This window comes from Hippichthys cyanospilos, chromosome 13 (assembly GCF_059441005.1).
Source record: "Hippichthys cyanospilos isolate Australia breed blue-spotted pipefish chromosome 13, RoL_Hcya_1.0, whole genome shotgun sequence".
Taxonomy (NCBI): Eukaryota; Metazoa; Chordata; class Actinopteri; order Syngnathiformes; family Syngnathidae; genus Hippichthys; species Hippichthys cyanospilos.
The window spans coordinates 913,112-935,261 of record NC_142381.1 but is presented as its reverse complement, the minus strand read 5'-3'; the positions used below and the strand labels follow the sequence as shown (position 1 = coordinate 935,261).

The 22,150-nt window shown below is 44.4% G+C and overlaps 2 protein-coding genes across 4 annotated transcripts; both read left to right on the top strand.

The window, feature by feature from the left end:
- The first annotated feature begins 5,658 nt into the window (after positions 1 to 5,658).
- On the top strand, positions 5,659 to 15,849 carry slc25a43 (solute carrier family 25 member 43). 3 transcript variants are annotated; one of them, XM_088432259.1, is made up of 6 exons: positions 5,673 to 5,766; positions 6,866 to 9,432; positions 10,317 to 10,558; positions 10,638 to 10,810; positions 13,334 to 13,447; positions 14,640 to 15,849. In XM_088432259.1, exons 2-6 carry the CDS (start codon positions 9,161 to 9,163, stop codon positions 14,853 to 14,855), a joined length of 1,017 nt encoding a protein of 338 aa, XP_088288385.1. In that variant the 5' UTR covers positions 5,673 to 5,766; positions 6,866 to 9,160; the 3' UTR covers positions 14,856 to 15,849. The 3 variants fall into 3 exon arrangements, with proteins under 3 accessions (XP_088288389.1, XP_088288386.1, XP_088288385.1); XM_088432263.1 differs by lacking the exons at positions 13,334 to 13,447; positions 14,640 to 15,849 and adding an exon at positions 11,756 to 13,318 and having other exon boundaries at positions 5,659 to 5,766; XM_088432260.1 differs by lacking the exon at positions 13,334 to 13,447 and having other exon boundaries at positions 5,671 to 5,766.
- A 1,628-nt stretch (positions 15,850 to 17,477) lies between these two features.
- Positions 17,478 to 21,152, top strand: slc25a5 (solute carrier family 25 member 5). The gene is made up of 4 exons (XM_088431873.1): positions 17,478 to 17,756; positions 19,768 to 20,254; positions 20,444 to 20,584; positions 20,851 to 21,152. The coding sequence occupies exons 1-4, from the start codon at positions 17,646 to 17,648 to the stop codon at positions 21,006 to 21,008; spliced, it is 897 nt and encodes a 298-aa protein (XP_088287999.1). The 5' UTR covers positions 17,478 to 17,645; the 3' UTR covers positions 21,009 to 21,152.
- Positions 21,153 to 22,150: the final 998 nt, after the last annotated feature.

The window sequence follows — 22,150 nt, the reverse complement described above, 5'->3', positions numbered from 1 at the left end:
TAGCGTTTTCTTTTGCAACTGTTGCAACACTAGGCGCTAAGCTAACTTGCTCTACAGCAGCACAGAAAAAAAAGAAAAATAAGATATGCAAACATAAATTGCAGAATTTAATGAAAAGAAACAGAGAATTAATGTGAAATTCTATTCTAATAAAGTTGAGATTCTGCAATATATTTTGGGTAGTTTCGTTGCAGTAACTTCAACAAAAAATCAAATCAAGTTAAATCAAATTAAACCAAGTCCTAATTATCGACCCAATGAGGGAAGTTGGACCTACAAAACGGCCGGCGACAATAATAAATTTGACACCCCTGTACTAAAGGAATAAAGAACAGTCTCTGTTTTTAAGCAATGAAGTCTCGAGCAAAAGTATGGGGAAAAAAATAGTACATATGAATACATTGTTACACATGATGGCAATTGCATACATCAGAATTTTAGGCAGGCTTTTAAAATTTTTTAAAAAGAATCACCTTCCTCACGAAACCTTAGTTTTTAGTTCAGAATAGTTTTGATTTGGGGCAAATTCAATCAACCGCAATCGAATTCTTTCCGAAAATCATTCATCCCTTCTCTGCTGATACAGCAAAAAGACACGGAGGAAAAAGCAACGGTCTCGGTTGGCCAATTGGGATCTCGGGCCCTTTTGCCACCTGTGGCCATTTCTGATCCCAATGAGATCTGTGTCTTTTGCGCACATCAATCTGTTGTCTTTGTGGCAAAGAGAGCTTGTGGACATCAGGTTTGACCAGCCACAGCTGGGAAACTTGGAAGTGGGGTGAAAGGACCCCGAGACAAGACAAACACGGAGCTAACAATACGCCACATCCTGACGCATCCTGGGTCTCGCCGGCACGCACACACACAAGCAGCGTGTACGCCTCCAAACAAGAGAGCCGTTGTTTGTCTTTGCCGGGATGGGTAAACATCCTCGACACAACCCAGTTCCTCAGGAGCCAGGGAGGAGAGAAAGTCGCACCAACGTGGCCAGCTGCACTCTTTGATGTGCTGCCGCAGCAGCTTAGCATCAATTGAGCTGCTTTTCCTATGAACTGACCTGTGTGCCTGCGAGGGGGCGGAGCCTAGCAATGCCGATGACCCATCATCTATTTTTGGACAGCTACCTTGCGCTTGGTTTTCATGAAGAATTGTCACCTCGGCAGCTGCCTCGCATGATCAAAATAGAAACGAGTTCTCCTAAGAACTACCGTATTTCTCAGAGTACGAAGTTTTTTTTTCCCCCTCATTTTCATCCCCCATATTAGGAGGGTCGATTTATAACCGCATAACTTAAAACAGACCAATTTTTTTCCACATATCTGTGTTGGAATAACAATAATCTGAATGTGAAGTCATATCATGACATGTACAGGGCTTAAAATGATTTTATACACCCCTAATTCGTTATCGTATGCATCCGTTTCAGAGCGTTTGCGCGGAACATCGCAAAAATGCGCTTTTGCCATAATTGCCTCTTTGTGGCCAATAATGAGGCTGCATGAATTATTTTTTCGTCGGACTTTGATGCACTTTGGAGAGGAAAAGACCGCTTGACTTGTCTCCTTTTGCCCTTAGACATGCGCTTGAACAAGTTGGCAAGGATCTCGGAAGGTGGGCTGAGGAACAGCCTAGGGCAACCTTCCACGCTTCCCACGACTGGGGTCACTTGGAAAAACATATGGAAGAAACAGCTGCACTTATGAAAGAGTCACAAAATTACCACTGTACCACTGCAGCTTCCAAAATGAAGAATGGAATACATAAAAAAAAAAACATTAGCAGTACAGAATTGTAATAATGATTATAAACAAAGTAAAAAGCGGTTGGAGGGTTTCTCCCATATTAGTGATAAATACAATGCAGTTTGATTTGAAAGGAATTCATATTGTTCTTGAAAGAGAAGGTGTTGGCAATCACCTACGTTGATTTTGAGACCATCAAACTTACTCGGCAGTGTTTATCATTACGCAGAGACACATACATCTGCATTTTCTGCTTTAACTAATAATTAATTGAGGGCTTGTTTTTGTAAGCATAGCATCTGCTCTTTTGGGCAACTGTTGCTAAGTGGAAAGTACACGCCCCTCCCTGCCCCATCCCTCTGGCCACCGGCGGTATGAAAAAAAAACAAAAAACGACAGACTAGTATCTAGCCCTGGGGAGGCCGTGCAGCCATTTAGCTCAGGCCACGGCCTGCCCGCGCAGCCCCGAGGCCCCGTCTGGCCTCCGCATGATGGCTTCTCATCAGCAGACCTGAGCGTGACATTGAAGCACGCGCTCACTAAGCCACGCTGTGTAACGGTGTGTGTGTGTGTGGGGGGGGGTCACCCCTTCTGGAGGATGCAACTCTTGGCGTGCCATCCCAGAGACAACAAATCCCTCGGCGTAGCTTCCTCTGTGTCAATTTGCTCAGGCCCACTTTATCTTCAAGGGCCGGCTTGTTTGTACCTGCCGCGTCGTTGCGCTCGTCCGCCCAGCATGACACCCCGTAGCCCGGGATCGGCCCTCGTCACATCAAAAGAGCCGGCTGATGCTTATCAGATAATATTCTTGTCCCCTTTAAGTCCAGCCTGCTCACACTGTTGACCCGAGCCGTGCGCGCCGTTTCTTATGGCCCTTTGGCCTTTCCTTTCCTTATCAGCGCCGCGGGCCAGCTGTGATAAGACAGGTCCGGCCTGGGGGTGCCGGCCACTCTTCTTGCATCACTTGGACACTCTGGGGCAACACGGAGGTTATCTCGGCTTTATGCGTGCCGCGCTGGCTTTTACGCACTCGCCGAGTGGAAAAAGTGAGACATGCGTCGCTCTTTGGATCGTTATTGTCATCTACTGCGCTTTGACTTACACGTCATTGCCTTCACTGTGTACATACTGTAACTACAAGCATGTTGTCCAACACCGGGGATATTTTTGTAAAGAAAATTTCAGGGGTTGACTTCCTCTTTCAACCAGTTGTATTTTTTAACGAAGCTGCGATAACACTTGTTAACACTCGTTGGACAACATCTAAATCGAGTCAAATTTGGGGGCAATTTTTATTTTCTAAACTTCAGTATAGCTGAAAAGTTAAACGAATTGAAAATTGCATCTGTTGGCGAATAAAAAGGGCACTTACGTTTGGCTTAATTTTTTTGGTTTGTTTTCTTTCGCAAACATTTGCAATGCAGATCCTTGCAAAATTTGCTTTCTCAAAGGGGTCCCTCGCTGCAAAAAGTTTGAGAACGCCTACACTAGACTGTATCTTGGGCCAGAAGGGAATATCTCTTCCCGAGTCAGACAGACAAGGCAATACGGCGTCCAAAGTCACGACCCTGCCCTGACCTGGATGAAGGAAACGCTCACGCCGCCGGAGACAAAGCAGGCCAAAGGAGAGTCTGAGAGGGGCCGGCTGCCTGGCCCGCTAACAATGGCCGCGTGCTCGCTCAGAGACCTTTAGGAGCACGGGCCACACAAAGGCCAGGGCCCCCCCCCTTTCCCCTCTCCCACATTGCAATGGAGCTGGCATTTCACACTGGCCTGTGAACAGCCATTCAATCAAACTACTGTTTAACCTGACCCCTGGCCTCCACTCAGACCTGGATCAGTCTGGCGGGACCTCTTTAAAGCTAGGTGACCTTTCGGCTGAGCGGGCCTCCGCTTCGTACTGTCCCTTTGTCGCGCCTCAAATAAATATACTGTTCGCTATTCATTTATATAGCAAGATCACTGTGGAGGTGCGGTAAATGCTTGTGTGCGATAATACGGCCATTATCCCAAAAAATCACGAGGGCCTCGGATGTGCGCTAATGTCATACTGTACTTTTTGCAGACTTTATACAGAGTCGATACTTTGCATCTTACTACGCTGTGCATATGTGCTGCAACTAATTTTTTTTTTTTTAGTCATAGATTAATCTGTCAATTATTTTGATTGACAAAAAGCTTGTTTTATTTTCTACCCCTTCATTAATAACCGGACATTTTTAAATAATAAGGGAAAGAGGCAAAAATGGTGAACCTTGCTTTGCAAAGTAAAAAAAAAAAAATGTTTTGTTTCATTGCCAGCCCATTAAAGATTGTTTTTTGATGGCATACCCCGTCAATGGCAGTGAATGAGTTAACACATTCACTGCCAGCCCGGTAATGATTGAATTTTGACATATTTCGCTGTCACTGTCAGTATATTAGTTATTAAGATCATCATCCGGCGACGATTGAGAGAATTTGAACCTAAACCGCCAGAAATAAAACACGTTATCTTCTGGAGTCCCTCAATAAAATATGCCTCGAGGTGCCATTATAAAAGTAGTTCTAAAGTTGAATAAATCAGACTGGGACGTCACAGCACTCTGTTTTCAGTATTTCATTGTTTTAATCCTTTGAGTTTGTTAGGGGGTCATTGGCCGGAAAAAAAAAATCACTTATTTTTGAAAAAAGTTTGCAAACTACAGATTAAGGTACCTGATATTTGAACACAAATGGTTGTGCAATACACGTGGACAGATACGTCAGCTATGTCATTACCCATAGGTATACATTCTTTCTCCTCTGCAAAAGTCGACTAATATTACAGCAGCTCCTGAATCACAGGAGTGAAATCCAGAAGGTACAGGCCAACTAATTGAACTGAATCGAACCATTAAGTTACATTTCAGATTTTTTTTTCTGCCATATTTGTTGGCGATTGGTCATGTTGTTGAAATTCTTGCTGCCTTTTGAACTAGTTTGACTTGGATAGCCATTAGCCTTCATTTGAATACAAATGTGGATATTGCTGCCGTGAGAATTGAATTTCCCTCGCAGGACGGTTAAATTATCTTCAGTGACAATCAAGAAGGTGTCTGGAGATTGGCGCAAGGAGCTACGGCCCCCTAGAGAAGCAGAGACAGCGGCAGACCCCTCGTCTGGGTCAAGCGCCCTCCAGGCGGGACCGCGTGACCCTCTCTCTCTCCTCGTCAATGGGCTGCTCCTCCCCGGTACCTGTCCGCCGGTCGGATCAAGGTGCGGGGGCCGCATATCAAACGGGCCGCGGGCTCCCTTTGATGTGGATGGAAACACAAACACTGATTTGAGGAGAGTCGTAATAGCTTATTTGTTCCCTTTAGTCATTCATGGGGCCGCCGCTCGCATGTGTATGCCTTCAAAGGGAGGCCCAGCGCCGAGCGTCGGCCCGCCGGTACAGTAGCCGAGCGGGCCCTGAGAGCGACCCGCTTGCGGGAAGGCCATCTGGCTTCCTGTTTCTTTAGATTTGATATTGATTTATTGGCTGTACATGGCCAGATAAGAGACGGTGGGGGGTGGGGGGGACACCAGCTGCCACGGGTTCTCCAAAGCATCCTGGTAGACAATGGGCCTCCTGGTTATCTACATCCTGCTAAATAGGTGATGCGTCACTCCTCACTAGGATTTACAGCTCAAACTTGTTTTTGGGCTCTGTATGTTAGTGCACTCTCCCGACTTTTATTGAGCCAAGGCACGCATTTTACTTTGGGGGGTAAAAAAAAATCTCAAAGCGCTCCACTAAAGCAAAACAAAAGGCATGAACCTTCTGCCATCTAGTGGGACATCATTTAAGTGTTCTGCCTGTCACCATTGACGTTTCGCAATGTTTGTAAACAAGAGGTACCAGAGGCAATGTGGTAGAAAGTGGCCATTGACCTCAACTGAACTTTGTGTTTGTTGCAGCCCTGCCAGATATTCTCCAAAAACAGGGATAGGCGAGCAACCGATACCAGGCATTGCTCATGGGCCCGTACCGGTCTTATATTTGTCACGACTGGGCATGCTGGTGAGTTATGTGTCTGAGGTAGTGGACCCAAATGCAGGAAGCAAGGTGAACTCTATAAACAATAGTTTAATATGAAAAAGGCCCAAAAAGTTTAAACTAACTGCATAGGAAAACAAAGGACATAAAAGACATGTGAAACGAGCCGACTCTGGGAAAACAACGGTAGAGATACACAAAGACCCCACAACTAACTGGAAACAAACTGGGAATTAAATAAACTGCACACTAATAAGAAAACAGGAAACAGCTGGACAGAAATAAAAGGCAGGGGAAGCTGATTGGACAACACACAGAGGGCAGGTACACTCAGACAGGTGGAAACAAATGATCTCAGAACAAGAACTCCAAAACAAAAATGAGCAAAAACCCCAATGTAAACACATAACCAAAAAAAAAAACAATGAAAACACCCAACAGAACGTGACAATTTTAAGGCAGCAGTTCTCAATTGAGGCTTCCGTGAAGGCACTTGAGGAGTTTGCATGAGCAAATTTAAAGTAATGATTTTTAATGCAACAGTGCATTTGTATTTTCAAATTAAAAGCAAATTACTTGGAATATAAAGGAACTTGTTACTATAATGGTTTATAGTGACCTTTTTGCAAAACACAAGTCTTCTATTTTGTTAAGTTTTATACTGCTGTGCACTGCCAATAGTGACGCAATTTCCAGACAAGAAATTGACCGAAATGTTACATACCAGAGTTTTAAAAAAAACGAAATTCATCAGAATGGTGAATACTGGCGCGGAAATTTGGCTTATTCCTCGTCGCTATACGCTGCTGGCATAGATAAGTGAAAAAAAAGATACCTTTTTTTGTGATCAAGCACTATTGTCCCAATGAAGTGAAGTTGGCTAATTTCCCACGGCCCGGAATGACCGTATTAGTTGAAAATAAGCGTCGGCCCTAATGAGGTGCAAAATCACATTGACTAATCATAGCCGAGCTCGACGGCCTTTCACAGAAACCGTATTGAAAAGTCCTCTCTTTTGCATAACATGTCTCCCGTTCCTGCGAAGTGAGCCGGGAAGATTGTTGGGGAGGGGGGGTGTTGGCAAAGGTGTCAACATCAATTGTGCTTATGCTTCATTCGCCAGCGCACCACCCCCAGAAGAAGACACACAAACGGACCGTGGTGTCACCGTGCCTGTTCCTCTGTCACCCCCCCCCCCCCAGCCTTTCTTCATTCGGCCCCTCCCCCTTCAACGCAAGCCTGTGATGTGACTGTCTCAGATAATGAGGTGAGAATTTTATTGCGGCCTTCTGTGATCCTGGCACCAGTCTGCAAGGATGACAGCGGGCCAAGGCATCCCCCGCCCTCGGAACCGGGCTTTGTGGTACCAGGCGCCCTCTCGTGGCCAATACTGGAACTGAAAGCTTTCCCTGCTTGAGCATTTATTCCAATGTCAAAAGGGTCACGCTCCCTCTAGTGCACAGGTGTCAAACTCAAGGCCCGGGGGCCAGATCTGGCCCACCACATCATTTTATGTGGCCCGCTAAATGCTGATTGAGTTTCTGGCTAAAATACCGAACTTGCAACTTGTCTTTAAAAAAAAATCAAGTTACCAGTGGGCTACGCTATGTCATCTGACGGTCAATTGCGTACTAGTAAGCCTAATAATAGATTTTTCTCCCAGTGTGTGGAAATGTCTCACTAGAGAGGACAACTGACAACCAGTACACGCTTTGTCCTCACTTGTATTTACTAAGACGTCTTACTAGTCAGGACCAAGCACTAATGGACCTTGAGCTGCAAAAGAAGGACGGGGAGGCCACTCGTGTCGACACCTTTCAATGCATAGTAGCATACCGGTGCAACACACCTGCTAAGTTTCAATCAAATACGAGCAGGCCAAAAGTGGCACGAGTACTTGAACAAGTGTTTTCAGTAATGGCCGACGGGTCGACAGAGCGATGGATCGAATGAAGCTGTGGAGTAGCGCACTTCAAAGCGAGACATCAAGGGGGTGGGCTTGCGCATGCCCTGCGGAGAATGACAATGCCGGGTGGGCCTGAGCGACGTGCCGCTCCCGGAGGACACAAAGGCCCGCCGCAGCCTGCTCCCGCACTGGGGAAGTGCTCATTTAACAGGCGCCACATACATACAGGAAGCCCGCCGCCTAATTCCATTCCGTATAAATGAGCGAGGGCACAGTTCAGTCTGATTGGCTAAGACGGTGATTCTTTTTTCAATAACGGGAACGAGTACTACTGTACTGTACGTTTGTAGTGGTATCTCTCGACATATTTTATTCAGGACCTTCAGAAGACTTATGCGCATGCAGCGGCCCCATCCCGCCTGCACTTGTTGCTCGGGCATCCAGCGCACCCATTTCCGGTGGATGAGGATTCCCGTTTCTAAATTCAGAATTACAAGCATCCACCACCCAGCAGGCGGTCAAAGGGCCAGCCGAGGTGCCCCGCCTCTCATTTCCTCCGGTGATTCCACAAGTCTTTTGTGGAGGGGGCCAAGTGGCGTGGACAGAAGAAGGTGGTGACGCTTGCCAAAGATGCGGAGAAAGCAAACAAACAAGACCGCTAATCCCTGCTGATAAATACACAGTGTTGCAAATATCTCATTTGAAGCCATAGGCAGAATCAAAAGCTATTTCACTCCCAAATAGGAAATCATTCAAACAGATTTAAACGCACCTTCACCTTTATTAAACCTTGATTGTAATGTCATTTTGTGCTTTACGTGACATTTTCAGTCTTAGCTGTCAAATATAACTAGATTTTTACCACTGTACTGTTGTGTAAAACTCACAATGCAGCAAAACCTTCCACATTTTGTAGATACGTGACAGGACGCTACTGACATCTAGTGGGGTGGAGGCCTTACTAGAGGTTAGTACTGTATGCACTGGTGAAACGCATTTTAAAATTAGATTAATTATTAGACGTTAGATTCATCTTCACCTCATTAAAAATTAATATTCTCTCACCTTTAACTTCAGAATTTTACATAGATATAAATCAAAACGATTCTAAACAACTGTCAGTATGAACAGCATCGATAATAAACAAAAAAAATCATAATAAAAATATCGTTGGAATCAAAATCGGATTTTAAATGTATTGACTCTGATGCTTATAAACAATTATAGAATTTTAATTTAAAATGTACAAATACAAATGTAAAAATGAAGAGGAGCAATCTTAAGTCAGCTAACAGCGATGCATACGTTGCCGCATGGCGCCCACTGGCGCATCTTTAATGCCACTTCGCATCCGGTGATATTGACGTCATCACAGTGGTTGGATGACAGGGATCCGCCCAGGCCAGCGGGCTCCGCAAATAGATACCCGATGTCTTCTAAACCGGGTAAACAAAGCGTTCGTACAATCGGAGGCCGTTTTTCGTTGTTTTCTTAAGACCAAGCTGTCAAGTGATGGCCACGGTGAAAAAGGACAACAGGCTGACAAGTTCGCAAAGCTTCTCGTGCGTCGCCTTTGCCGGTGTATTCAGTAAGAGCGCAACGTCGCCTCTGGAAGTGGTGAAAATTAAAAGTCAGGTGGGAACTTTTCACTGTAAAAAAGGTTTCGGGCACAGCTTTTTCCTCATCTATCGCAATGAAGGACTCGGAGGCTTTTGGAAGGGCAATCTCGTCTCTTGCCTTCGCTTGTTTCCCTACACCGCGGTCCACTTGACAACCTACAGAAAGTAAGTGCCAACAGTTTACATGACAATTTTTAAGTCGCTGACTGCACGCGTCGGATCTAGGACTGACTATTTGTGTTGGTTTCGTAGTTGCGATTCATCTAATTGGATTAAAATCATAGAATTTTTAAATAAGTCATTTGTTTTGACGTTAATGTTCTACTTCCTGTTTTCTGAGCTCCTGTTTTTCCCAGCCAATCAGGACTTCGCTTTCTCGGCCGATATTTAAACCCAGTCACGCAAAAAGTTTGCCCTGGATTTAGTCTAGCAGGTGTTTTTTTTTTTTTTTTTTTTTTTTTTTTTTTTTTTTTTTTTACCGGTGCGAAGGAATACTGTATTACGAAAAGGAACATTACTTGCGATAGTGATCGACGAATTAAACATCTAACGATTTCATGTTTGTTAAATTGAATTAGATTAAATTTAAATGGGGGCTTGCGGACGCGTCGCCTGTTAGACAGGGCATTGGGGAAAATGAAGTTCAGGTTACTATAGGACAAAACGTGATGGATTGGCAAGCACTAGGCTGATAAATAAACAGGGTTGTGAATAGAAATAGGGGAGTGAGAATAGCTCACCTGTCAACTAGAACACGTGATATTCCAAATACAATCACCCCTCTCATGCAATGCAGTAAGTACACATTGTTCTGAGAACGCAAAACCATCACTTCCCCTTACTGCACATGCTGTGTGTGTTATTGTTTAATCTGGTGCTTTTTTTTCACAATTCAAACCAGTTTGCAGGTGTTTATTTTATTAATATACTTATGCCAAAAGCCCCCAAGATTAAAGAATTACAGTATATTAAAATACACATTGTTTTTTGTCATGCTGAAATAAGCATGATTTCAGTGCTAAATAGCATTTTGTTTGTGACCTGTCCAGGATGGTCCACCTTCACATGGACGAATTGGGCTTCATCTCCCAGGCGAGGGCCATCGCGGCCGGCGGGCTGGCGGGCGTGGCCGCCGCCCTTGCCACGTACCCCCTGGAGGTGGCCGAGACCAGGCTGATCGTCCAGAACTGCAGGGAGCCTTCGTACGCGGGCCTGATTCACACGCTGGCCAAGATCCACAGCACTGAAGGCCTGCTCGCCCTCTACAGGGGCTTTTCTCTCACTGTCTTGGGTAAGCGGACGCCAAATCTTCCACGTCACTGATTCCTAAACAAAAATGATCATTTGCCACTCTGGGTGCGTGTTTGCAGGTGCATTTCCCTTCTCTGTGGGATGCTACGTGGTTTATGCCAACGTGGATAAAGTGTGGCGGGAGCCTCCTTTCCGCTTCTCGCCTCTGCAGAATTTCATCAACGGTTGCCTGGCAGTAGGCGTGGCACAAACGCTCTCCTACCCTTTTGAGACTGTCAAACGCAAGATGCAAGTAAGTCTCTCGAGCGAAGGAACATTCGGCTATGTAGTGTGTGTGTGTGTGTGTGTGTGTGTGTGTGTGTGTGTGTGTGTGTGTGTGTGTGTGTGCAGCGTGCCCTTAAAACTCATTTAAAACATGGTATCATTTTACGTATGGAGGACTGAAAGTGCCAAAATAAAATAAATAAACGGACCATTAAATAATTAAATAAAATAGTCATGAATGAATAAAATGTTTCACCAATTATTTAAATGTTTCATTAATTAAATACATGTTTAATTCAGTATGGAATTAAATAAATCATTCATTAAATGTGTTGTTAATTATATTACCAATTACCAATGGTTATATTTTGAAAATAAACATGTATATAATTATCAATTTCATTATTTCACGATTCTTTATTGCAGAGTTTCATAAATTTATCATTGGTTTGAATTCATTTACGATCCATTTAATGAAACATTGATATTTTCCACATTTAATTAATGAAATATTCTATTATTAATAAAACATTTAATTAACGACAATTTTATTTAATTATTTAATGAAACATTTATTTATTTAATTTTTGCCCTTTCGGTCCTGCATATTGGTAGGGCTGCTTATTCGATGCTTCAGTTTAGTTGTTGTATTAAATTTCAGAATCCACAAGGGGGCAACATAAGAATTTTGCATATCTTTACAGTGTCCAAGGCTGAAGAAATCACGTTTTGCTACAACGATTAGGAGTCTGTTTACGTTTAACTGTGTAAATTCATTGTCCTATATACTGTATAGCCCAGGAAACAATCATTAATGTGTAAAGTGCAGACAGCAAAAGTGAACACGTCCTGCACTGAAAATGTTCAAATTGGGCCCCGTTAACCGTTTTCTTTCCCTGCTGTCATTGTGTTACGTCTCAGGCATAAAAGGGGGGCAGGGGAAATAAAGTTATTACACTTAATGTTCTCACAGCCCTCCCCGGAAGTCCCATTTTGCACCTTGATGGACGCATGGACGAATATGGTTCTGTTGTACTTGTTTGCAAGGGCACGAGGGAAAAATGGCGGCCCGCCGGACAGAATACTACATCCGGTTCCACGTGCGTACTATTATTATGAGCTGCCAGCAGCTGGGAATGCGAATGCATGTCAGCTCCGCGGTACAAGCTTGAGATAATGCGTCTAAAGATAGACGTCGGCTAACGGCGTCGGGTCAGACCATTCACTTTTATGCGCGCCACGCGTGGTCCTGACGTGGGGTGTCAAAGTGCCATTTGAGCATGTATTCGGAGTCCTTCGGATCCAGCTTCAGCTCTGACTAAAAGTACACTCTGTGCACGCTAGTAAGACATTTTTTTGACAAGACAATTTTTTGCTAAGCCCCCTCCCAGGAAAGAGAAAAGCTTTCGCCCCCCCCCCACCGCGCTAATTTTCAATCAAATTATCATCTAACGTATACCTAAGTATCTACAAGTATACCTAAATTAACCTTCAAAAAGTTAACTACTTTTTACAATGTTTATACAGGTTACAGCTTAGTCTAAATCTGAGAATTCTGGCTTCATTCTCAGAATTCTGACTAGTGAGTGAAAATTTTGGATTCCGAGAGTTAAGATTTCTCTCTTTACACTCAGAATTATTACAAAAGACCTTGGCGAGATCGCTCCCTTTTCTTTTAGGATTCTGATCTTTTCTCAGAATTCCGCCTTTACAGTGAGAATTTTGAGAATAGTCAAAGTTCTGAGATAAATTCTGCGAAATAAAAAGACTGGTAGGATTCTCACTTATCTCAGAATCAGAATTCTCTCTTTTTTAAGAGACATTTCCATAATGTTCTGGCAAGGATATGTTAGATATCTCCTCAGTTTTGTTGTTGGCACGGGCACATTGATGTCAGGGCCAAGTGTCCACACTTTTTCATCTTCAGACCCCGTTCACATAATGTAAACCAGAAATTGCAACCAAGAAGAGTGCTTCACTTCCGTTTTCCTGGAATGCAAACACAAAATGAAAGTCCACGCCTAAATTTCATTTAACAGAACTAGTGGCATGTGGATAAATCCCTTTCTAAAAGTGTTTGTTCCCCGACGGCGGCGCGAAACACTTTACCACGCGGGCCCGTCGCGACTCATTTGCCCGCTTCTTAATGAAAAGCGCCGTGTTTCTCATCCGGCTAATGACCTCGGACGGGGAGGCCAGGCCATCCATTTCCCGGCTATAAAAAGCTCTTTTCCGGGTTCGGCGGGGTTAACGGCCGGGAGATTTTCCGGCCCCATGCGAATCGATGATGCGTTGGACTCGGCTGTGGCTGCGCGAGCCTCTGTGGGATTAGGGCCGTATTTCTCAAGAAAGCGCGGACCTAGATAGGAGAAATTTAGCGACTTTGCTACTGATTAGCACTGTCTGTCTGTCTGTTTGTCTGTCTGACTAGCTAGCTAGCTAGCTACCAAGCTAACTAGCTATCTAGATATCTCCCGAGCGGACGGCCGTATCGGGCCCGGTCAGGATGACGAATGGGCCGCTAAACATCCCTCCGTCGCTCCCTCGGCAGGCGCAGAGTTCCCGCCTGCCGCATTTCGGCGGCGTCGGCGACTGTTTCGTACAAGTGGTCAAAAATAAGGGCGTCCTCTCGCTCTGGAGCGGCCTCACAGCCAACACCATCAAGGTACCGTCACGCAACTCGGACGCTGCCATCGACAGCTGCGGACGTCCGGGAGATTTTCTTTTCAACTGGGCTGGCTGCGACTCTTTCATCGCCGATCACAATTTGACCCCGCTTAATGCATCGCTCCGGTTTGCCTGCGCCCCTGCGTCCCGCACCTATAGCTGTTTAGAATCGCGAGTCCCTGGAACCCAAAAGTTTTCAGAGGTGAAATGAGCATCGCTAATGTCAGAATGGGCCTCAAAAATGAAAGCGTATTATTCAGGCAGGCCCTGCGTGAATAGAAGTGTCCGCCATACTCAAGAGGAAGGCGAAAGGGTGCCGCTACGCCAGCGCGACAGACAATGCAGGAGCCGGTCATTAATAGCGGGAATATCACGAGCGAGGTGGACGGCGTGCCCCGCTCTCCCGTTTCAGCCGTAAATGTCAAGGTGCCCGCGTCTGCTCGTACCAATGCAAAAGTCTCGTCTTGTCCTCTTCCATTAGCCGCTGCTTGTCACATCTCGGCCTGTCCTCTTCTTTTTTATTCTCCTTTATTTTTCACTGCTAACATCTTGCATTGTACTTTCGGTCCGGTTTGTCTCCACCGGTCCAGTTCTATCCTATAGGCTACCTATTTTTTCAGGGCCTATGGGTCCCATCCAATCATCTCTAACTGTTCAGTTATATCCTATTGGCTACTTGTTTCTTGAACTATCCTCTTTGGTTTTTCCCTCCTTAATTAGTTACTCGTGGCGTCCTGCTTTATCCTGTCATATCCAATGCATTCCATTTCTGTTGGCTGCCATTTACCGTCCTTATTTACGACTAGTCGCATTCCTGCCCCGCGCTAGTCCAGCTTTGTGCTTTTTTTACTAACCGTATTTTCTGCACTACAAGGCGCATCAGACTATAAGGCACACCTTCAACATTTTTTACAAAATGTTGTGCCTTATTTTCTATGAAAATGTCTTCAAATTGGAGCATATATAGCATATCAAAATTTCAAACAGGGTTGTAAAAAGCGTAAAAAAACACATTTATAACTAAAATGCAGAGGTAAATATTGAAGATGAAAATGTGCAGTTTATGCACTGTAAATGTTGCAAAAAGTTCAAGGCTTTTGGGTGCGCCTTATAGTGCAGAAAACACGGTACTTCTGGCATGGTGCATTGCCCCGTGCTTGTTATGTGACGCATTGCCTTGTCTTTTCCAGATCGTCCCCTACTTCGGCCTCCTCTTCGCCTGCTTCGAGCTGTGCAAGCAGGTGTGCCTTTACCGCAACGGCTACATCGTATCGCCGCTGAGCTACGCGCCGGCGCCCGGCGTGGACCAGAGCCTCAGGCCGGCCGAGCTGCGGGAGGTTAAGCGCCACCTGAGGAACAGGAGTTTTCAAACTGCCGGCCAGTCCGCCATGGGGAACCGCTGGTGAAAGGTCACCGAGCGCAGACTGGAAGGAACCCATGCAAAATGTGCCTTAATAGGGAATTACAGTAGATCTTTCTTTGAAATGATGTCTTTTTTTTTATATACTAATGGTACTACTGGTATCTGTACTGGTATCGGTCTAAAAAAAGTGATATCGAACATCCCTGGTAAAAGTCTCAAACATGAGAAGGACACAAATGGCACAAAAAGAATGATTCCGTTAATATGCTTTTTAGTTGCTGTATTTATTGCTGAGCTGATGCATTTTTACACAATGTCTAACTTATTTGCTTATTACTGCGATTTTTTTTTTTGTGTGTTTTAATTTGAATAGCTTTATTTTTTATTAACTGGCTGTGTCTATCTAAAACCACCCAATCACACCTGAGGACAATTTAGCGTGGTCCCAGCCGGCGTCAACCCACGCGGGCACGGGGAGAACATGCAAACTCCACACAGGAAGGCCGTAGTGAGGTGGATTTGAACTCGGGTCCCTGAACTGTGAGGCGGCCGTGCTAACCACTCTTCCGCCGTGCTTTTTGAAAAGGTAACATTTGATTGGATCTCATAGATGTTTTTCTTCTACCTCTTTTTGCCGTCAGTGTTATAAGGACCCGACTAACAAATGCAAGAACAGCCACTCACAACAGTTAAGTCCTACGGCGCCGTTAACGTTTTCAGTGGCTCGTTAGCGAGATTTCTCACCCAATCCTCATGGAAATCAAGTCAAATCTTGACAAAAAGTACTCTTAATGCTTTCTGATTTCCGTAATTAATAGTCAAGTGCACATTTCCACCATGTATACTTTGCCTTGGCTGCTCTTTAACATATGTGCCTTAATAGTCATTTGTTTAGCCGATTACAGCACACCCAAGAAGCAATAAATACTCTTCATTGCTGTAAATGTGTGCTTGAATATTTCAGATGATATTTTCAAATAATACAGACATTTTTGGGATTGTTGCTACTTGAATCAATAAACATATTTGTCATATAAGGACTGCAGTTGTTTATAGCTCCAATGATAGAAAGTCAACCCCCCAAATTACTTCGCAATAGGCCCACAGCATTCTAATGAACCCATTCACCGCCAACCACGGCTATGGACGAAACATTGAGCTCATCCTCTACTTTTGACTGGTCAAAAATCCATTTTAAGTGGGCTGCTACTGAATTGATTCCGTTTTGAATTTGTGGAATATGCAGCAAAATCAACTTTTTATTATCTATCAGACGGGGCGGCCATGTTGCCTTTAGCTGTTATCAAAACGACATCCCCTAACAGCCAGTCGTGGCTCACCTTGCAAATGTCACATGACCGACCTGATAACACGTGAGCCACAAACACGTGATAAACAGCCATGATAACACGTGAGCGTCTACTGTTCAGCCAAACTCAGATGAAAGTCTTCAACTCATTTCAACACAGTTTGGTTTCTTTTTATCAAGTAGTGTAAATAATGAATGGACGCTATCATTTTTTGGACCATGTTGCTTGGTGATGTGTAATGAAAAATCACTACAAAACAATACATACTGGAAGTAGGAATATGAGTTTGGAAAAAGCTAGTTCGCTTGTCTGACTGCATGAAAAGTGGCGCAAGTGGGACATGTCACCTGCAGTCAGCTGATCCAGGACATGCCATCTTCAACGCACACACTTTGCTGAGCGACAGCCAAAGGGGCGGAACAGATGGGGTGACCTTTATGCGCCATAGTGGAGGACTTCAGCTGCTTCACAACCACCACGAACATGTCATTGAAACACAAACGATTATGACCACAAATGCCACAATGCTTACATTACATCAAAGAGGGGTCCTTCATTTTCATCACGGATTCCGTAGCTATTTGCAAGCAAACCTATGCTAATGCATCAACCCGGAGAGGACCTTGCGACTTTGACGGAACTTTACCGGAAAAGGAGAAATAAAGCTGGATTTTGGAAATTTGATTGTTCAAATGGCTGTCTTCCCTTGTTCAACTAAAAATGAGATAAAAACTGGCATAAAACTACTCTGAGTAATATGTTGTTGATAATTGATGAAGCAGTATTTTTTTTTAATCTGTTTTGAGGGGTTAGGGTTCTTTAGTCAACTGAAAGCCACGTGACGGTTACTCAGGTAATGACCAGTCACGAGTCACCTGCGATAGCGTCCAGCAACCGTGACGTCATTTTCAGGCGACAGCAAGTGACAAAATGGCCGCCCCGCGAGATAGATAACAAAAAGCGGAGTTTGCTGAATTTATTATCTTCAATTTGCATATAGACTCCATTTGATCATATTTTTAAATGTAATTTTTCTAATCTCGCATCAATAATAGTGTCTTAAAATTACAAATTCATTTTGGCAAAAGACCTCGTTGTCCTCACCGTTTCAGTCAGGTGAAACAAAAAGGAAAAAGTCAAGGTCGCTGATGTCACTTCAATGACTTTCACGTTGGACTTAATCGCACCTTTTAAAGGAGCTTTTTATTAGGCTCTCATATTTGACAACGCGTGCTGTTATTTTTTTAGATATTTTGTTTGGTTGGACGAATGTAGTTTCTTTTCATTTCATTCTTGGTTTGGAACAACGAGACGTGCACGTCCACGCCCACTGTCCTCTACGCTCCACCAATCAGCGCCAATAACGGAAGTAAGTTGCTCTTGAAAGCTGTCCTTTCCCTCTCCTACTTTGGCCACTTCTACATCGGACGGCGAGGCGGCAGCTGGACGGCAGCTTTTATTTTTTTATTATTAGTTTGTTTTTTATTTGATTTCGTTTGAAGGTTTTTTTGACAGCCGGAAGGATGAGCGAGCAAGCCATTTCATTCGCCAAGGACTTTTTGGCAGGGGGTATCGCCGCCGCTATCTCCAAGACCGCCGTCGCCCCCATCGAGAGGGTCAAACTTCTGCTTCAGGTGAACTTTATTTCTTCTTTTCCACTTAATTGTCATACAGCGGAAACTCACATACGTAAAAAAAAAGAAAAAAAACCCTCAAACTGTAACATATTCGACTGGTCTGAAACCAACCTGTCGTGATGCATTCAGGAACTCTCTGTTGCAGGAAATATTAGCAAAGTTATTTCAGCCAGTGGCCACATACTTTACATAAGAAATATCTCGTAACACAGCTGAATTAAAATAGAGAATGATAATACTGAAACAATTTGCTTAGGTAAAAGTATAAATAAAGTCCTGGGTAAATGTACGCAAGGACAACGGCAATCAGCTGTTTTGATTACTTTGCAATAAATATGCGCACCCCTAAAAAATACCCCTGATAATGATGGTATAATTAAATGCTATGCTTTGTGCTTAATTTTAGGTATACAATATGTATGCAAAAGACAAAAAATGTAGATAATGATCTTATGTACAGTCACTGCAAATGTGGGGGGCGCAAAATGTTTTCCTTTTGCTAGGGGAGGGGGGGTTGCAAAAAATAACTGAGAAGCACTGGCTTAATCTAACAAAGGGGGTGTTTTAAACAGGGAAGAATATGATTGGCTACCCACAGAGTTGACTCAACAAGCTGCCTCTTTAATTTTTTTTTCTTTGACCTTTGCATGCATGAAGGATAAGGAGTAGGTGTCTGTCTTAACGCCCTTTGGACCTAAGCAACATGCTGGAGGACATGAACTGCTTGTATGTCCAACCCAATAAATACTAATAGCACTAGTGATACGGTATCAATAGTGCTTGCAGAGTTGACTCAACTAGCCGCCCCTTGATGATGATGATTTTCTAAGAACAATTAAAAAACAAGAAGAATGTATCATGTATTTATTCATTAATTTGTACTGAACATGGTACAAATTTCTTTATGTACCAAATGTTTTGTGTAAAAATGAAATAAACAGTGTTCAAAGGGAAAAATATGGGGCCGTAACTTTAATATCATGATCTTTTTGCCTACGGTTGTCATTCGGAACGGAATACAGCGGTACTTCTACTTACAAAATTAATTGGTTTCGGAAATTTCGCCACATAATTTTTCGTAATGTAAATAGCCTAAAACCCACAACAATGCTCCTAAACCCTTTCAATGAATGTTATTAAAGTATACAAATGCATAAAACATGATAGTATAAAATGTAAAGAAAACATTTCTAAACCCTTTGAACGAATCATAGTAGTTGTCAGTGGACAATATGAATGCAGTTCTCTTGTTTGCCCTGAGATGGCGCTGGTGTGTTGGTGATGAGTGCAGTGAGAGCGCAAAAGCTAGGCCTGTTTAGGACGTTGAATTTGTGACATTTTCAGTGATCCGGGAACCATTTACAAGTCCACAGGAGCCATATTTATTTATTTATTTATTTTGGATTATTTTGAGCATATAAATTTAGTTTGCTAACAACGCGAACGTCAGACGCGACAGCCCAAAGTGGTATGTTACATATGTGGTTTTCCTTGAATATGTACAATGCTAGCCGTAAGCTAATGTCAATTTTATGTTTATTAGTTCTACGGTGTCAGTTGTTGTGGATGAAACGATTAAAGACGAAAAGTGGAAGACCACAGGAAACATCAATGCAAAAAACTATTGTCTCGTTTGTCGGCAAGCCGGCATATTAAGTCATTAATCCTACTTATCAGTATACATCACTGAATTATATCCAAGAATAAAAAGCATTACTTGCATTAAACAACTGACCCAATTTGTCATTTAGTGACAGAGTATTCCACTAATTCATTGCCAATGACGGATATAGACGTTGGTATCTCGAATTTTCTCTGGCTACTGGAGATGATATTTTTGTCCCGTAAGCTAAATTGTTCGTAAGAAGGGGCGTCCGTAAGTAGAGGTAACCGCGGCATCGGCCCTCGCCAAGTGGCGAGCGGCAGCCCAGTAAATTCGTAAATTTGCGGCGGCGAAGAAGTTAGGTTGGTGAGTTAAGTTGGTGAAAAGAATGCGTGCGGACCTCAGGTGCAGCACGCCAGCAAGCAGATCTCGGTGGACAAGCAGTACAAGGGCATCGTGGACTGCGTGGTGCGCATCCCCAAGGAGCAGGGCTTCCTGTCCTTCTGGCGGGGCAACCTGGCCAACGTGATCCGCTACTTCCCCACGCAAGCGCTCAACTTCGCCTTCAAGGACAAGTACAAGCGCATTTTCCTGGACGGCGTGGACAAGCGCAAGCAGTTCTGGCGCTACTTCGCCGGCAACCTGGCCTCGGGCGGCGCGGCCGGCGCCACCTCGCTGTGCTTCGTCTACCCGCTGGACTTCGCCAGGACGCGGCTGGCGGCCGACGTGGGCAAGGCGGGCGGCGAGCGCGAGTTCAAGGGCCTGGGCGACTGCCTGGTCAAGATCACCAAGTCGGACGGCGTGCGCGGCCTCTACCAGGGCTTCAGCGTCTCCGTGCAGGGCATCATCATCTACAGGGCCGCCTACTTCGGCGTCTACGACACCGCCAAAGGTCGGCCCCCCCCTCCCCGTAGATAAATTCGCCTTTCATCGAGCGTGTCGGTTAAATGTTTCGTTAATATGGATTTTAAAAAATCAATGCTTGATTAAATGTCATTAATTTAATGTTCCGATTTTTGTCTTGCTCTCTTTCTCCTCGTTCTTTGCCATTTCCAATTCCGTGCGCGTGTGTCGTTGGCAGGCATGCTACCGGACCCCAAAAACACTCACATCGTGGTGAGCTGGATGATCGCGCAGTCGGTGACGGCGGTGGCCGGCCTGGTGTCCTACCCCTTCGACACTGTCCGTCGTCGCATGATGATGCAGTCTGGCCGCAAAGGAGGTACCCGCATTCTTAAACATCTCCCACTTCATTTGCTCTCATTTTGAAAAGAAACTGTTTTTTTTTTTAAGGGTAACTTTAGAAAAAGTACAACATTAGGTCAAAACAATGTCATTTCAAGTAGTTTTAATGTAAATTTTGTCATAGCTTGTGCATAAATTGTTTTGTGCTATATAGAATTTAACTCATTCTGCAATTTAATTGAAAAAAAAAAATATTGCCGCCCACTCCCCCGCGCTAAGTGTATTTTTGTTGCGGTTGCGCAGCCGACATCATGTACAGCGGCACCATCGACTGCTGGAGGAAGATCGCCCGCGACGAAGGCAGCAAGGCTTTCTTCAAGGGGGCGTGGTCCAACGTGTTGCGAGGCATGGGCGGAGCCTTTGTGCTGGTCCTCTACGACGAGCTCAAGAAAGTGCTGTAAAGCTTGTACATTCGGATGGACTCACATTCTGCAATATATTTATTTGGGACCAACTAGTATTTGGCTACTAGTTGTGGGGGGGCACACACATGAATGTTGGAACTTAATCTGAAATGGAGAAATAAAAGCAAACTACTGAGTGAACATCCCGCCTTGTGTTGCTTAGTTTGTGTTGTTCAGCTCGATGGATCAGATGAAGGGAATTCTTGTGAAATGCGCTTAATATAAAATAGCAAAACTGTCATTAGGCAGAAATAGAGCCGCTGCTTAGTGTTTAAATTTGTAATGCGAGACGTGTGTAAGCGACTAATAGAGGACGCGGCCTCATTTCAAGACTTTTCAGCGTTGCCTTTCCTGGGCGCGACCTTTCGACCCGCTGAAATGAAGCCGGGACGCTGTTTGGATTGTTCGGCGGGTGACTTTGTGTCCCATCAGGTGACGCCAAATTAACCTCTCCCGCTTCCCGTTAAATGAGATGCCCTCGCTTTGAGCGGGGATTACGGAAGGGGGACGCCCGGGCATTCACGATGCCTCGTCGGACAGCTCGTGGGGTAGCGTATGCCGCGGGAATGTGGACGCTAGGCCGCAAACGGCCCCCGAAGCGTAGTTTAGACACCTCTGGTCCAAGTGCGCCATTGGCCTTGTGCTGGGGTAAATGTTTTACTTACGCCGGGTTATTAAAAGTTTTCTCACTTGTTGCGTAACATCAGCTGTTTAAATGGAGTTGTGTCACGAGCGGGCCCGACACATTATGACACTGCCACATTTGTTTCATCCGCGTCATGTCAGAAAAGGTCGCTTCAAAGTAAGGCCAAACACAAGCGCAAGCATCTATTTTCTCCTTGAAATTCTATCAACGCCCTACATTCACTCGTATTTCTCTTGCCAGTGTTAGATCAGTTTATTTATTTATTTTGTCCAATCATATTTCAGCTTGTATGTGTTGCCATTTTCAACTAATCCACCCAGAGCCCTGTAATCAATAAAACAGGGCCAGGCCAGTCACATGTCCACTATTAAATCATTTTTGGGGGATTTCCGGTTGTCCTGCGCTGCCTCTCACAGGCCACTCTTGATATTACAACAGCCATCCGCCTATGTCAGAGGCATTCAATTTTTTTCCTTCGATGGCCACGTTCAGG

What these genes read in the sequence shown, in the direction of transcription:
- slc25a43 (XM_088432259.1), top strand. Translation starts at nt 9,161, where the DNA reads ATGGCCACGGTGAAAAAGGACAACAGGCTGACAAGTTCGCAAAGCTTC. An exon ending in CTGTCAAACGCAAGATGCAA is followed by an intron (nt 10,811 to 13,333) that starts GTAAGTCTCTCG and finishes CTCCCTCGGCAG; the next exon opens with GCGCAGAGTTCCCGCCTGCC. An exon ending in TCACAGCCAACACCATCAAG is followed by an intron (nt 13,448 to 14,639) that starts GTACCGTCACGC and finishes TGTCTTTTCCAG; the next exon opens with ATCGTCCCCTACTTCGGCCT.
- slc25a5 (XM_088431873.1), top strand. Translation starts at nt 17,646, where the DNA reads ATGAGCGAGCAAGCCATTTCATTCGCCAAGGACTTTTTGGCAGGGGGT. An exon ending in CGTCTACGACACCGCCAAAG is followed by an intron (nt 20,255 to 20,443) that starts GTCGGCCCCCCC and finishes TGTCGTTGGCAG; the next exon opens with GCATGCTACCGGACCCCAAA. An exon ending in GCAGTCTGGCCGCAAAGGAG is followed by an intron (nt 20,585 to 20,850) that starts GTACCCGCATTC and finishes GCGGTTGCGCAG; the next exon opens with CCGACATCATGTACAGCGGC.